At 42.9% G+C, this 14,591-nt stretch overlaps 1 protein-coding gene across 3 annotated transcripts in view; it reads left to right on the forward strand.

Moving 5' to 3' along the window:
- Positions 1–14,591, forward strand: part of NUP214 (nucleoporin 214) — a 69,443-nt gene that overhangs the window by 12,364 nt on the left and 42,488 nt on the right. For all 3 annotated transcript variants that reach the window (XM_039506513.1, XM_039506512.1, XM_039506511.1), the window contains exons 11-22: positions 1,505–1,666; positions 2,806–3,286; positions 4,998–5,173; positions 5,780–5,871; positions 6,483–6,572; positions 6,954–7,103; positions 7,349–7,507; positions 9,811–9,914; positions 10,478–10,660; positions 11,357–11,442; positions 11,550–11,633; positions 14,241–14,486. In XM_039506513.1, coding sequence (XP_039362447.1) covers positions 1,505–1,666; positions 2,806–3,286; positions 4,998–5,173; positions 5,780–5,871; positions 6,483–6,572; positions 6,954–7,103; positions 7,349–7,507; positions 9,811–9,914; positions 10,478–10,660; positions 11,357–11,442; positions 11,550–11,633; positions 14,241–14,486 — 2,013 coding nt within the window. The remainder of the gene's footprint in view (positions 1–1,504; positions 1,667–2,805; positions 3,287–4,997; positions 5,174–5,779; positions 5,872–6,482; positions 6,573–6,953; positions 7,104–7,348; positions 7,508–9,810; positions 9,915–10,477; positions 10,661–11,356; positions 11,443–11,549; positions 11,634–14,240; positions 14,487–14,591) is intronic.

Consider the following 14,591-nt stretch of genomic DNA (forward strand, 5'->3'; position numbering starts at 1 on the left):
CAGCCAGACTGGCAGTGACCCCTTTTTCATGAGACACAACAGGCTGCCAGTTTTCCTCCTCTGAAGGATCCTGTGTATTTCTTCGTATTCTGATATAACAGACTAATCCTTTGATCTTAGTCATAAATAAGACACCCCCCTGCTAATTGTTTTGTTGTGGATTTTGCAATCTTTCAACTGATATCTGGCTCAGTATGCAAATAGGCATTGATTGTGAGGCGTGCAACACAATACTCACAGAGAGATAAGCATTTGTTACCTCCTGTCTGAAAGGAACACGTCCAAGGCATGTTGCCTCCTGGTGAACCTGCCTTAACTCCTGTTAAGAACATAATTCTTAGTACAGATGCATAATTCCTTAAATATTATCCATTGATATGCTTTGCAATGATTATGACGACCAATGATTTCTGGGTTTTTGGTTGAGATCTCATATGCTGCCCTTTCAGGAACTACTGTGGGGGTCCCTGTAAAAACCTGTGCAACCCCTGTGCCCTCTGCCACTTAAAACCAAGGAACACCCACCCGGGCCACATACCCTCCATAGGTGGTTTTTTTTGGTATGAAACCCTAGTCTGTAGTGGACATGTTTCGATGGGGAAAAGACTTTCCCCAGCAGGGTCTCAGTAAGGTGTTAATAGGAGAAAGAATAGTGTCTTGGGAAGTCAGAGGAATGTGCAGCCATAAACCAGACGAAAAACAATCATAGAGGTTTCTGTGTCCTAGATCTGAGTGTTTAATATCAATAGGGAGCATAAAAAAAACCTGTTACAAGAAATTTTTAAAAGATCTGACAAGCAGTTTGGGGCCCAGATTTTAACCTTACTGAAAACATTTGAATCAGCACAGACTCTAAAAACAAATCCTTTGTTTCAAGAAGCCCAGATATTTCATGTCTGAGGCTTAGACCGCTAAGCTGTCCTCTCCAGAGGGGTGTGTATTTAATGTTGACATTATTTTTAAAATGTTGCATGGCATTTTAGTTGTACATTTTTACAAAGATGAAAGAAGACATGTTCCTGGCTCAGGAGAACTTAGTCTTGGGCAAGACACAGGACAGATATGGGGATTACTGAGAAGTGAGAGGGAGTTTTATGGGTTGTGGGGAGGAGAGAATAGGCTTTTGGGGAGTGAAGACAAGAGGACTGTTCCAAACATAAGGAACTGCATAATAGAAGGCATGATGCAAGAATTACTGGGTAAATTTTATGCTCTGTGTTAAGCAGCAGGTCACACTCGATAATCATGGTGGTCCCTTCTGGCCTTAAAATCTATTGATTTAGAAAACTGTGAAGTCAAGAAAGAGAGACTAATGGAGTAGAGGGATTGGGGCAATTGTAGGGGAAGATGAGAACAAAGATATGCACAGCCTTGTAGGCAAGAATAAGTAGCTTTGATGTGAGATGGTAAGGAAGTCAAATATGAGGGATTTGGGGTGATGTTGGTTGCAATGAAGGCAGGTGACTTTGACAGTGTCATTAGCATGCTGTGTGGTCTTTTGCAGGTGATGAGAAGACCCTCCCTCCAGCTCCAGTTCTGATATTGCTCTCTACGGATGGAGTGCTATGTCCATTTTACATGATCAATCAAAACCCAGGTGTCAGATCGCTCATAGTGATCCCAGAGCCACTGTCAATAGAAGGGGATAGAGCACCAAAATCAGCAGGTGGGTCCCATGTGTGGGAAAAAGGCTTTTGCTTTAATTTGTGGCACTTTGAAGTACTTAGCTGTTAAGCTTGCTATCCAGGTAGTTGGAGGGTGACCACCAGGAGGCTTTTGTGGAATAAAACAAGCCTGTGCCCCAGCATATAGAGCGAAGGAAGCAGCTCATGATGTTTCCATGCTCAAGGTTCCATTCCACCAGCTGTGTGAATGTGCATAGCACTCACTAGTCCTGGTGAAGGAACCCAAAGCGTTTCTCAAAGTGTACACTTATACCCAGTCACTTTTGGGGTACAGGGCTGCAACTATATGGCAAACCAACTGCTATAACCTGTGTCTTTCAAGAAGGCATCTTGGGCACTCTCGTTGTGGTGTTGTGTATCATTTGTGTTGCAATAGTACCTAGGACCGCCTCAGTCATGGGTCCCGTTGTGCTAGGTGCTGTACAAACACAGAACAAAAAGAGTGCCTGTCCTAAAGAACTTTTGTGTTCTTCCCATATGTTGTTTCTGCATGGGGCCATGACGTGCGTTAGATGCTTTGTTTGTGATTGTGAGGTCTCGGATCAACTGCAACGATAGCATTGGAAAACTGGTGGGAAGTAAATAGTCTTAATAGGCATGTTGAGCATATTACAGTGTGTGTAAAATGTAGATTAGGGGGCTCCTTGTGCCAGCCTAGGCAGATTAATTCATTCTGTTTCACTTCCCTGTATACATGGAGTGATGTTTCAGTGCAAAGCTACCTGTTTCTTCTTTAAATCTAAACATTTGCTTTTACCACTTGGAACAGAACACTTAGCTTGGCATTGTGCTTCTCGTTGCATCCACAGTAGACTTGTGCACTGGCTGGGATGAAACAAACCATGTCAAAACTAATGGAGGAATGGTAAAGCCTTTTCACTGGAAATTCCAGACTAAATTAATTCAGAATGGCTTGGGGAAATGATAGTATCGAGCAGGTCTTGGGCTTTGTCCATTCAATATCTCAGCGGTTTGACTTGGAGACTGAAACACCCTTTTCCTCCCTGTCATTTCGTGGTGATGTCAGTCTCAGTAGTGTGATTGACTTTTACTGTCCACTTGCAATACTTCCTTCCTTTAATGATAGAATATTAACTTGGTCCAATTTGTTTTTGTCCAGGAAGTTCTGCCACAACCCCGACCACCCCTCCTGCTCCTTCAAAGTTTGAAACTGCACCAGTTGTCACTCCTGCCTCAGCGCCATCTCTTGCTTCTGCATCTTCAGCCTCTAGTCTGCTTTCTGCTGGTGGTGGAGCAGCCACTTTTTCCTTTACATCTTCAGCTGTAAAGACATCCGGCTCTATGTCTGGAGACCCCCCACCATATCCCTTTGCATCAGATGTTTCCAAGCAAGCTCTGGGCTCCAGTCTAACTGGAGCAGCTGCATTCTCTTTCTCTTCTGTTTCTTCCAAAGCTTCAGTGACTCCTTCCTCCGCTGCAGGCCCCATGCCAGCTACAGCCAACTCCTTCTCTTTTGGATCTACAAATTTTAAACCAACTACAGACAATGCACCTATGCCACCATTGTCTACCACACCTGCCGGACTGAAACCATGTTTCACCCCTACAGCATCTACTGTCAAAGTAAACCTAAGTGAGAAGTAAGTACATGCTGATGGCTTATGTAAAGGGTGGGCAATGGTTAAACCAGTTTGGGAACGTGTAACATATAGTGATATTTACTAAGATCAAACAGCTATTTCCAGTTTGTGATTTTTTTCTAAGGGGGTCCTCTATGCTCCAGCTGGAGTTCTGAGGAACGCCTTCTCTACCCAAGGCTTTGTCATAGGTACGAGGTTGGAATAGTGAAGTTGTCATAGGTTGTATTTATAAAGCAGCAAAACTAGCAAGCTGGGGCTGTGCAATATACCTAGTGCTTTATCTTAATCTTGTCTCTTGGCTTTTGTTAACTTAATACTGGTGACAGGTACCAATTTAACACCATTGCAATTTGAAATTCGCTCTGTCCAGAGCAGGTACAGCATGGGTGGTAGCAGTGCAGGCTTCCTCCGCTGTTCATTAGCGTGCCTTATCCCTGACCTAGGGGTGAGAGAGTAATTGTTTTCAAGGGCCCTATCATTCTTTTCTCCCTACTGAATCAGTGAGAGGTAACAGTGGGGTTTTTTTAATGCTGACATTTGCTCATTGAGAACTGGACATGAGACCTCCCAACTCTCTTCACACATGCAATTGGAGGGTAACTGCTTCTGATCAGTATCCATATGAATTGGATTTGAGTCACCGGTGCAAAAAGTTTTTGTGGCTCCAAAGCCTTCTGTCTGTCCTAACAGATATTTAATTCGCTTAACTCACTCTATTTTAAAAGGAAGAGACTAGAACACCAAGGGAAATGTTAATTGGAGCAGGGGTTTAATGAGATCAATTCTTTATATTTGTATAAGGAAACTTCTAATGGTTCTAAGAATTATTTTTAAATTAGAAAATCTACTTCCACTAAGATCTTTGGCTGTAGTTTTTAAAGCTTGTTTAAAGTTAATGTTAAAGACAAACAAGGTGATCAATTCCTGAATCAGCTGAATATTCATCTCAAGTGCTCGTCCTGGTTTTTAAGATAAATGGAAGTTCCTGTTCTCCTGCAGCATTTGCCTTTTAAAAGTAATACCTGACGCACCTAACAGTGCCAGCTCTAGTTTCATTTGATGTATGGCTCAGGTTTTAAAGCTGCTGGTTGTTAATTTTCCTCTGTGCCTGATGTAACTGGGGGTGGGATGATTCCTAGAATTGAGCAGTTCCCTGATCCAGAGCTGACTCCTACACAACTCTGGCAGTTCTGTGGGGAATAGTCTCCACACAGTTCTGCTCTGGTGGTTGAGGCAGCAGGATCCAAGTATCCCATAACCTTCACCAGTAGCAGAAGACCATTCTTCATGGCATTCTGTGCAGTTACCCATTATAGCAGCCACGAGCCATGTCATGTGAACCACAGAATCGTTACAGAATAGATTGTCTGGATTGCATATGCCTCTTGAATCCAACATTCTGGAATGAGGTGTAAAAGCCCCCATCTGGTGACTCTCCCCGAGTCCACTTTGTCCTTTCACCAATTTCCCAGTCTCTAAAAACACCACCTGCTCCTTCTGCTATGCAGTCTCATCCATATTCCCTAAATGGCTTCTTCCTATCTTCACTCCCAGCTAGAATAGTACTTGGTATCTGGATATTGAGTCCCAGTACTGATTCACAACGTTTAAAAACTGTTTCCTCTTTAGATGTTAATGCTTCATTTTGGGTATATGAGAGGAAGTTATGTCCAGTTCAGGGTGCTGAAATATTTGCCATTTTGTCTTTCAGGTTCACTGCCATAGACACGTCTGCTTCTGCTGGCAGCAGCAGTCACAACAGCTCCACGATGTTTTCATTCTCCTCTACCTCCAAACCTATTCCTGGAGGGCCCCTAAGCCAGTCCACACCCCTCTCTGCTTCACCTGCCACCCCAATGAAGGCATCCACCCCCGTGTCTGCAACAAGTATGACATTGAGGCTAAGGCTAGATTCTTGTTTTTGCAAATTTCTCTCTTACCAGGTATAAAGTAAGCATGAGAGATTTTCTCTGTGCTGCTTTCAATTAGTGCAGATGGGCTATGGTTCCTGAAGTCTCCCAGTTTTCAGACTGCAAACTATATAGTGCAATGGGCCTAATACTGGAACTGGAAGGGTTTTCCCCTTTGCCCCTCATTCCTCACAGGGATAACTATTCATTGTCTCGAGTAACACATTTAGCTTTGTATCTTCACCTAGAAGCTGTTGCATGTTCAGTGGACTAAGACGTCTCACTATATTAGGGAACATGCTTGCCAGCCTGGAACTTGTTCTCCAGTTCTAAGTTACTTGTCCTGTGTCTGAGGTCTGAGAGCAGGGGTAATGGATTTGGCTTATAGAACCTTGCTGACTTGATGTAGATTGATGTCATTTTACAGGGATGGACTTGCTGAAATGCGCTGTTAGGGTTTGTACCCTTCCTTCTAGTGATCAGAATGTTCCCAACAGTGGGCATGTCCCATCTCCAATTAGCAACCTGTTTTTTAGATAACTATATGTGTTTGTCTATAGTTATTTCTCTCTTTAAATTCTAGTGGTGCGGCCTGCTCAGAATGTGCCTGCAGCATCTAATCTACTGAAGACAGCCAGAATCACCCCACCTACAACAAAATCAATCTCCATTCAGGTTAGGAGAACTTGAGCTGATTACACAAGAGCTGAGAAATTTCACTGGCCTGTGATTTGCTTTAGTCTTGGACTGATTTAATGCTGTTAGGTCAAGGGACTAGTGAACTAAGATCTAAGTCTCAAACTACCAAAATTAGAATGAGACGCTGCGTAATTTTGGGAAGCTGGAGCTCTGACATGGTTTGGAGTCTGATGTAATAAACAGAGCTAGAACTAATGCTTTGTGCTGCGTGGAAATGTGGAATCACATCTTTTTATCAGCAGAAAGATATAGAATTCTTGGAAAATTCTAAGCTGCTTTGACTATTTAACAATATTAGAAAATATAGTGAAAGGGATAACTCCAAGTGGTGCATAAAGATTTAGCCATAATTTCCAGCCACTTAAATATGTTCAGTGTGGTTAAATCTCTCCAGTGTTATTTGAACGCTTAAATATCATTTTCAGTTTATTGTTTAGGTGAACATTTGTGCTTGTGAGAGTTGTTCCATAGGACAGTTTATGCATCTTAAATGACTTTATACACAAACCATTTCTAGCAGCAGATGTTGGTTGTTAATAAATATTTTAATTTTGATAAGTTTACATTCTCAACACCTGGCTTTCTAGGGAAAGTCAGCATTGCCCAGCACTGGGTTAGAGAAACAGGTCCATCAGTGGAAGGATTCGGACCCTGTCATAGCAGGAATCAAAGAGGAGGTGAGATTTTCAAGGATTTTTGTCTTCCAACTTCTAAAAAGATCAGTGTACAGGCATGTGGTCATCTGTCACTCTTTCATATTCCATTAGTGTCCTTCAGTACTTAGTTACCGTGGGAGATCTTTCCATTATACTCTGAACCACTTCTTTAAACACTGTCACCCCTGTTTGGCTGCTTAAACTGCCAGCATTAAAGTTATGTTGGGAATATAGGGCTCTCTTCCTTGGATTGGAAGGGAATGCAAGAGACTTGCCTTTGTCTGTAAATTATCATGTACTCATGGCTGTATAAATGTATTAGCCAGCCCCAGAGCAGTGACCTTTGTTCCAGAAGCAGTCACGTCACAGTGGCTGAACTTTCTTTACCACCTGGCTCTGTAGATTGCCCATTTCCAAAAGGAGATGGAAGAGCTGAAAGCCAGAACTTCTAATGCCTGTTTCCAAGTCGGCACTGCCGAGGAGATGAAGCAGCTGCGGACAGAGTCTCATGACCTTCAGACCTTTCTCTTGGAGATTAAAGAGACAACAGAGGTAAGTAGCACAGCAGAACTTCTCCCAAATGTTTGCGCATTGGTTGAGACCTTCAAGGCCAGCATTTGGGGATAGGCATCTTTGCTTAACCTGTTAAGTGCTGAGATGTCTGGATGTGCTGCTTCAGTGTGCGTGGGCATACCCAGTTGTTCCTGAAAGTAAACACTTTTGCTGAATATACTGATGCAATCGGCACTGTTAAGGACTTTTGTTGAAATCTGGCTCATCTCTTCATCTGTTCACAGTCCCTTCATGGAGATATCAGCATTTTGAAGACTACCCTGCTGGAGGGCTTTGCTGGGGTGGAAGATGCTAGAGAACAAAACGAGAGAAATCATAACTCGGGATATTTACATCTGCTGTATAAGAAACCATTGGACCCCAAAAGTGAAGCACAGCTTCAGGTATAAAACCTGCTCACTAACTTTAAACTGGAGTTTTAAAATAAAATGCAACTATTGAGGCTTGAATGTAGGTTGCACAGAAGCTTTGCCCTGCCACACTCACATTGCTTCAGCACAGTGTAACAGTACGATTTCATAGTGTCTTTCAAAGATCTCAAAGTACTTTGCAGACATTACACCCCTAAAACTGCTATGTGGTAGGTATTTTCCCCATTTTAGATGCGGGGAAACAGACATACAGAAGTGAAATGTCCTGCCCAAGATTAGAGTCATTGGCAGAGCTGCAAATAGAGCTCCTGACTCCAAGTACCCTAGTCTAACCAATGACATTTACTTAAGTGAATTTTTTTGGCCAGTGCCAGTACATTTTTTTTAGCACTTCATAAAATGATCGTTTCAGAATTGTTTGTATCTTTTTAGCAAATGCTTTGCAGAGCAATTTGATGATTTATAATGGCTTACAATATTGTGGTTAATTTCATGGATGGCAGAGCATAAAACTAAATGGTGTTCTAAATGCCTGATTGCAATGGAAAATTTCCCAAAATACTCAAAAGGCTTTGAAAGAGATGAAAGAAACCAGGATAAAGTACATTCTTCTCCCCCCCCCCCCCCCAACAAAAAAAAAGCAATGTTGAAAGGTACTATGACAGATATGGCAATCTCCTGAAGTATCTTTGGGCAATTTTACTGTATTAAGTTTATGTATCATTGTGGGCCAGGGATTATATGTTCTACCATGGGGAATGGTGACCACAGCTGTCCAGCAACTAAAAACTGTGGTGTGTGTGTGTGTGTGTGTGTGTTGGGGGGTGATTAGGCAAATTTATTCTAATTGTAGCACCTCTAGAGATACTACCACCTGGAGCGGCTAGCATATACTGGATTATCCAGAGGCTAACAGGCAAAGAAAGGACTTTTGCATAAATATCCTGAGGTTTAAATTGATTCAGGGCATGCTTTCTGGTCCAGCAAATGGACAGAACCTACTCTCCAAGGCGGGCCTCAATCCTTCCAGGGAAGAGCTGCAAGAATTTTTGCCTATGGAGGTCCCATAAGACTGATAGGTGACCTCTGATAAGCTTTCTAGCATGCATATAGGAACTTCTATAGTTTTCAGTAATGCTTTCTCTGTAATGCTTTCATTGTAAGAATAATTATGCTTGCTTAGAAAGAGCTATGTATTAACTTATAACTGGAGGCAGTTAACCTGTTCATAGCCTTCGGAGAGAAAGCAAAGTGCAGATGCAGACCTCTGTAGGCAGTCTGGCTTGCTGGGGAACTCGGTGATGAGGGAACTGTGCAGCCTGAAAAAACCCCAGTCGGGAAGGGGAGTGATGCATGTCTCCATGCAAGAGAGGTGATGGCTTATAGCTGGAAATCTAAGAGTGGGTGCCCTTACTGGGCCATGGAGGGGGGGACCACAGGTACAGTTGCCCTAAACCAGGGGTCGGCAACCTACAGCATGCGTGCCAAACACGGCACAAAGCCGATTTTGAGTGGCATGCTGCCATGGTCCTGGTCCCCAGCCCCACTCAGCCCTCCCGCCCCGCCCTCCCCTGAGGGGGCAGGAGGCAGAAGCTTGGTCCTGCAGCAGACAAGCTTACCCCCCACCCCGCTTCTTCCCCCAGCGTGATGCTTTCCTGCCCCTCCCCCTCTCCTTCCCTGTGCCAATCAGCTAATGGCCCTAGCGAGGGGTGGGGGAAGAGAGGGAGTGTGCAAGCAGCTCCGTAGAGGAGGCAGAGAGAGGTGCGGAAGGGGGTGGAACAGGGCATATCCCTTCCAGCCCCCTGCCTTGAGCCGCTCAGGGCAGGGGGCTGGGAGCACCCCCTAGGAGCCGAGCACCCCAGCCCTCTGCCCTTGAACCCCCCCCACACCCAGCCCTCTGCCCTGACCCTTGAACCCCCCCCACACCCAGCCTTCTGCCCTGCACCCCCCACACCCCCACTGCATTCTGCCCCACAGCCTCACACACTCAGCCTTCTGCCCCACACCCCCCAGTCCTCTGCCCTGACCCCTGAAACACTCTTTGCACTGGTAGAGAGCAGGAAGCTGAGGTACAGAAGTTGGCTTGCTCAAGGGCAGACAGTAAGCTAGTGACAGATTTGATTAGTAAAACAGAGTTCCACAGTACAGGGTTCTGCCATTCTGATTTAAATTTGCTAGAAGTGAATATGTAAGTGTGTCCCACATGACTTTTATTTTGGTTCATTTACAAGGTCTTTAATTTACTTAATTGGATTTGAGATTCTCATAGAGAATTGAAAGATGACTTTTTTTTTTATTTTTTTCCTCTTTGGTAGGAAATTAGACGCTTACACCAGTATGTGAAGTTTGCTGTTCAGGACGTGAATGATGTTCTGGATTTGGAGTGGGACCGGCATCTGGAACAGAAAAAAAACCAAAAGTGAGTGAGTGAAATTGGAATAGAAAATTAGTCTGTGTCTAAGGAGCACACTAATGAATTAGGAACAGGACATTAATAAATAAGCATAAAATGCCTTTTCTCTACCACTCCAAAACTTTTTCAAAGAGTTTGTGAACAACATTTGACTGAGCCATTTTTACCTGTATTTAAAAGTTCAGACTGCAGACTGTTTGACTGACTGACTTTGCTATATGCTTTCCAACAAATTCTGTACATGCTGTAAATTCCAATTTCCGAAATGCCTGTAAAATAAGCTTTGTATGCGCTAAACAAATCCCAGGGGAGACTGGTAATGAAACCTTTTTGTTGAACAAGTACCTACACGTTAAATGAATAAACTTGCAGTGTACAACGAGAAATATACAACTGACCTGTGCTGCCTTGGTATTCAAACCAAAATGTGGTTTGGGGGCTGAAGTCCACTTAAGCCAGTAGCTGAAATAAACCAGTTTTCTGTGCGTGTGCACATGCACTTGCAGCTAGGTGTCTAACGGTCTTCTCATCTTTTCCTGTTGTTGTTTTTTCTTTTCTGATGTTTCCAGGCGCCTGATTGTTCCTGAGCGAGAGACTTTGTTTAACACACTTGCTAATAATCGTGAAATAATTAATCAGCAGAGGAAGAGGCTGAATCACCTGGTGGACAGCCTGCAGCAGCTCCGCTTATATAATCAGACTTCTCAATGGAGTATGCCGAGTGACACGTCTTCTCTTAGCAGTTCTCAAAGGTATGTATAATAATTGGAGGTTGCAGCAGGAAGTGTATTGAGTTAAGTCTCTTCCCAATAGTAATGTATGAAAGTGCATGTCCAAGACAGACTTAACAATCATGCTTTGTAGATATCATAACTGAGTGTAGGAGATGAGGGGTGGGGGAATCCTCATAAATGGGCACTGGCTGTAAATGTGCAAATTTTGTTCACCAGTAACACAGGTGCTCCTCAAATCAGCTTGAAAATTAATTCTGTTGTATTTTGTGGTAGCTTATTTTAATATATCAGTGTGTCTCTATGAAAGATGGGCTTTCACAGTAACGAAAACATTGTGAAAATGTAGCCTCAGAAATTATCTGCTATTGTCATGTCTCGTGAAGATTACAATAGAATTTTAATTTAGGACAAGAGGGAATTTGTTGGCCATTTGATTTTTTTCCCCATAAGTAACTTAAGGCCTTGGTGCATGCAGTTAAATATTGCAACATCTAAAGAGGTTCTGGTGGCATTCAACAATGGCTGTTGTAAAGCAGTGTCATTGAGGCATATGCAGCTAGTCAATCCTGTGTCCTTTAGCCCTTGGTGAACTGGGCAGCAAGTTATGGTGTTTCCATGTGAGCCTGTGGTTTCTTCTCATTCCCATACAGTTGTTTCTGTGGGGCAGTGATATGCGGTACCTGTTTTTTGTTTCACTACTCTGTCTTGTTTCAGCTTTGACAGTGACCTTGAGAGCCTGCGCAGTGCGTTGGTGAAAACTACCTTGGAATCATATGCCAAGCCCCTGCCGAAAGCACCTGGTAACTCATTGTTCTGTGTTTTTCCCCACCAGCACATTCTAAAAATGACTTGTAATTGAATTTCCGTGATTTCTATAGACTAGTGATTTTCTTTTTTCATTTTGCAGCTAAATTGTCCCCAGTTAAACAGGCACAGCTGAGGAATTTCCTAGCCAAGAGGAAGACTCCACCTGTGAGATCCACTGCTCCAGGTAAACCTTTGATACATTAGGAATCTGAAACATGCAAGTCATCCCACAGAACTTGTTAATATCCTGCCTTATCTGTAGAAGGAAACATTCCTACCTTAGCCCCTTGTATTCATCACTTCCCCAAATAATGGGCTTCTGTTGAACTAGTTCTAGCTAGAAGCTTCCTTTCCCCGCTCAGACTAGACTAACGAGCATTCCTTTTAGGGGCCAGTCCTCAAAGTTGGCCGCCTTATTTTCAGTAACAACAATGCTGTTTGCTAAACCGTTAAGAAAAGGAACCTAAATACCAAATGGAGGCAAAGTTAGAGGGAAACCCTAATTCTTAACTGTTTTCTTCATACTAGTGTTGGTTATTTCTATGTAATGCATCTACACTGCGAAAATACAAGGAAGGCTTTTATAAGCCCTTTCACAAAAATGCAGAGTAAAACTAGTTGTGAACCATGATCACGCAAAATACTAAATATTTAGACGTTATTTAAGCTTGACTAAATTCTAAATATCTCTTTATGGCTGAGTGAGTGAGTTATTTCTAGACCTAGGAGCTACAATCATGGACCAGGAGCCCTTTGTGCTAGGTGCTGTACAAATACAAACCAAAAAGTGATCCTTGCTCCAAAGAGCTTACAATCTAAGGCATGGGAAGGGCATCATTAAGCGTTGTACTATACATGTATATATGCAACCCCTCTACACACACACAGACTCTCTACGGCTTTTGTTCATGAGAGAGATTTAAGATGGGTGTCTAGTCTCTTAATCGCAGTGAGCCTTCCCGACTGAAATCCAGGTTCAGAATTGTTTTAAAATAAGACACTTTAAAACCAAATGCCTCTTTTTTTTTGATGTTCTCTAATTTAATCAAAGTATGTGGCACTCATTTCAGAATCAAACACAAGTAGCTCTTGTTCTGAAGTAGTTGTTATTCAGTGTAAGTCTTGCATATTAAATCACAAAGAACCATTTCTTTACAATAACAGCGGAGAACAATTTGTCATTAAAATCTTGAGGTGGAGGCAGTCAAAGGGTTGCAGGAAGCAGTGGTCTGATAGCAAGTTCCTGCCTCTTTTCCCTTCCCTCACACTAGACCTACAGTACTAAGAACCATAAATATTGTACTTCATTGTTAAAGTCTCAGATTTGTCAAGAAGATAACAATGTAGCTTGAGACTGATACAGACATGGCTCATGAATAACTGTTTTACAATAGTTTCTACATGAGACTGAGAGGAATGATGTGAAGTTGAAGCTTATAATCATGTGATTAACAAGAAACCTTTAAACTAGATTTATCTTAAGGATGGTTCTCCGTATCTTCAAGTGTGGAGACACTTGCAGACTCCATGTTATGATGATCTGCTGCTCTTTATGCCATTCTTGAAAGCATTGTCTTAGCACCACACAACTTCCAGAAATAGTGCAACAATGCAGCTTATCATACACACCGACATCGCAGGTTACTACAGTTGGCCTTGCCAGTATTTCCGTGTCAGTCTTTGCTCCTGCGACCCTCCTGCTGCCGCCATCTTACCAGCACTGTGTTTCTGCAGCCTAAACACTGTCTCGCTGCACACATGGCTGGGGAATTTCAAACGTCATTTGGACTGAAACCTGACTCTCAGGATCACAAACAGCTCCTGCACTTTAACCCTTTGAAAACTAGGGTTTTCTCTTGCTTTATCATGAACACTTTGAGAGTTCCAAAGAACTCTTGGCCCACTCGTTACCCCACCAGGTGGCACGTCACTTGGTGAACACCAAAAGCTGAATGCCACTGTGAAGAAAAGGTTTTTTTGACTAAATGTAACAAATATGGAGATTGAGACGAGTCCTAATTTGCATATTAACCAATCAGTTTCAAGTGTGACCTTCAGATCCCTCAGGGCAATAGGGGCAGCCACTAAAAATAAGGGTTTCCATCTGTTATAACCACAGTGGGTGGCTTTTCGGATGGATGGCTCTTATATGTCAGAACAATGGTTCTTATGGCACTGGGAAGCCTTGGAATGTCATCTGCTCCAATATAGTTTTTGAATCAGTCTCAATATCCCAATATTTGGGGGTCGTTGGCACCCAGGCTCCTAAGAGAAGAACCCCAATGGCCCTGTGCGCCTTGGAAGCGTATCGGCGGTTCATAATAGACCTTGTGAGTTAACAGCATTTATGGGGGCCCTGATGTCATTGTAAGAAGTGTCTTCAGGCTCTCTTCCTTATTTTAGACACTTTTGACCCCCCCCCATTTCAGTTTTGTTCCTATAGCCAAAAAAGGTCCATTGACAATGTCCGCACTGGTAACTTTCAAACATGTAATGTTTCTCCTCTGCTTCTTCCATAAGTAACGTCTCTCGCAATCCATTATAAGAATACAACAAAGCAGCCCTTATTTTTAATTTTGAAAGGATCAGGAGATTGCATGTAACCTTAATGTAATGCCTGGCCACACGGCATGTGGTGCCAGAGTTGAGAAGTCAGCTTCTGCACCAGGAAGTTAAAATGAGACAACTAAAAAGTTTTATAGACATGGTGTTTCTATCCTAGCCATTGAGATTAAATAGCATTCTCATTGGCTTTGGATGACAAAATAATGTGGCTCTTCTCCCATTGCAGCCAGTCTCTCCCGATCAGCCTTCTTGTCTCTGAGGTATTATGAAGATTTGGATGAAGTCAGCTCAACATCCTCCATTTCCCAGTCACTGGAGAATGACGATTCACAGGTCGTAGAGCAGGAAGAGGAAGCTGCTCCAGTCCAAGTCCCCCGACATGCTCCTGTAGTCCGTACGCCCTCTATTCAGCCTGGTCTAATGGCACAGTCTCCACCATTTGGTAAACCTCATCTCACAATGGGCACTTTAGGTGAGTAGATTTTGGAACTGCATTCCCCTTCTTGTTTATGACCTTGTTGATGGTTTTAATCTCTACAGTGCTTGTCATAACTTCAAATCTAGGTGAAATGATTTT

The sequence above is a fragment of the Mauremys reevesii genome, linkage group 19 (genome assembly GCF_016161935.1).
Source record: "Mauremys reevesii isolate NIE-2019 linkage group 19, ASM1616193v1, whole genome shotgun sequence".
Lineage (NCBI taxonomy): Eukaryota > Metazoa > Chordata > Testudines > Geoemydidae > Mauremys > Mauremys reevesii.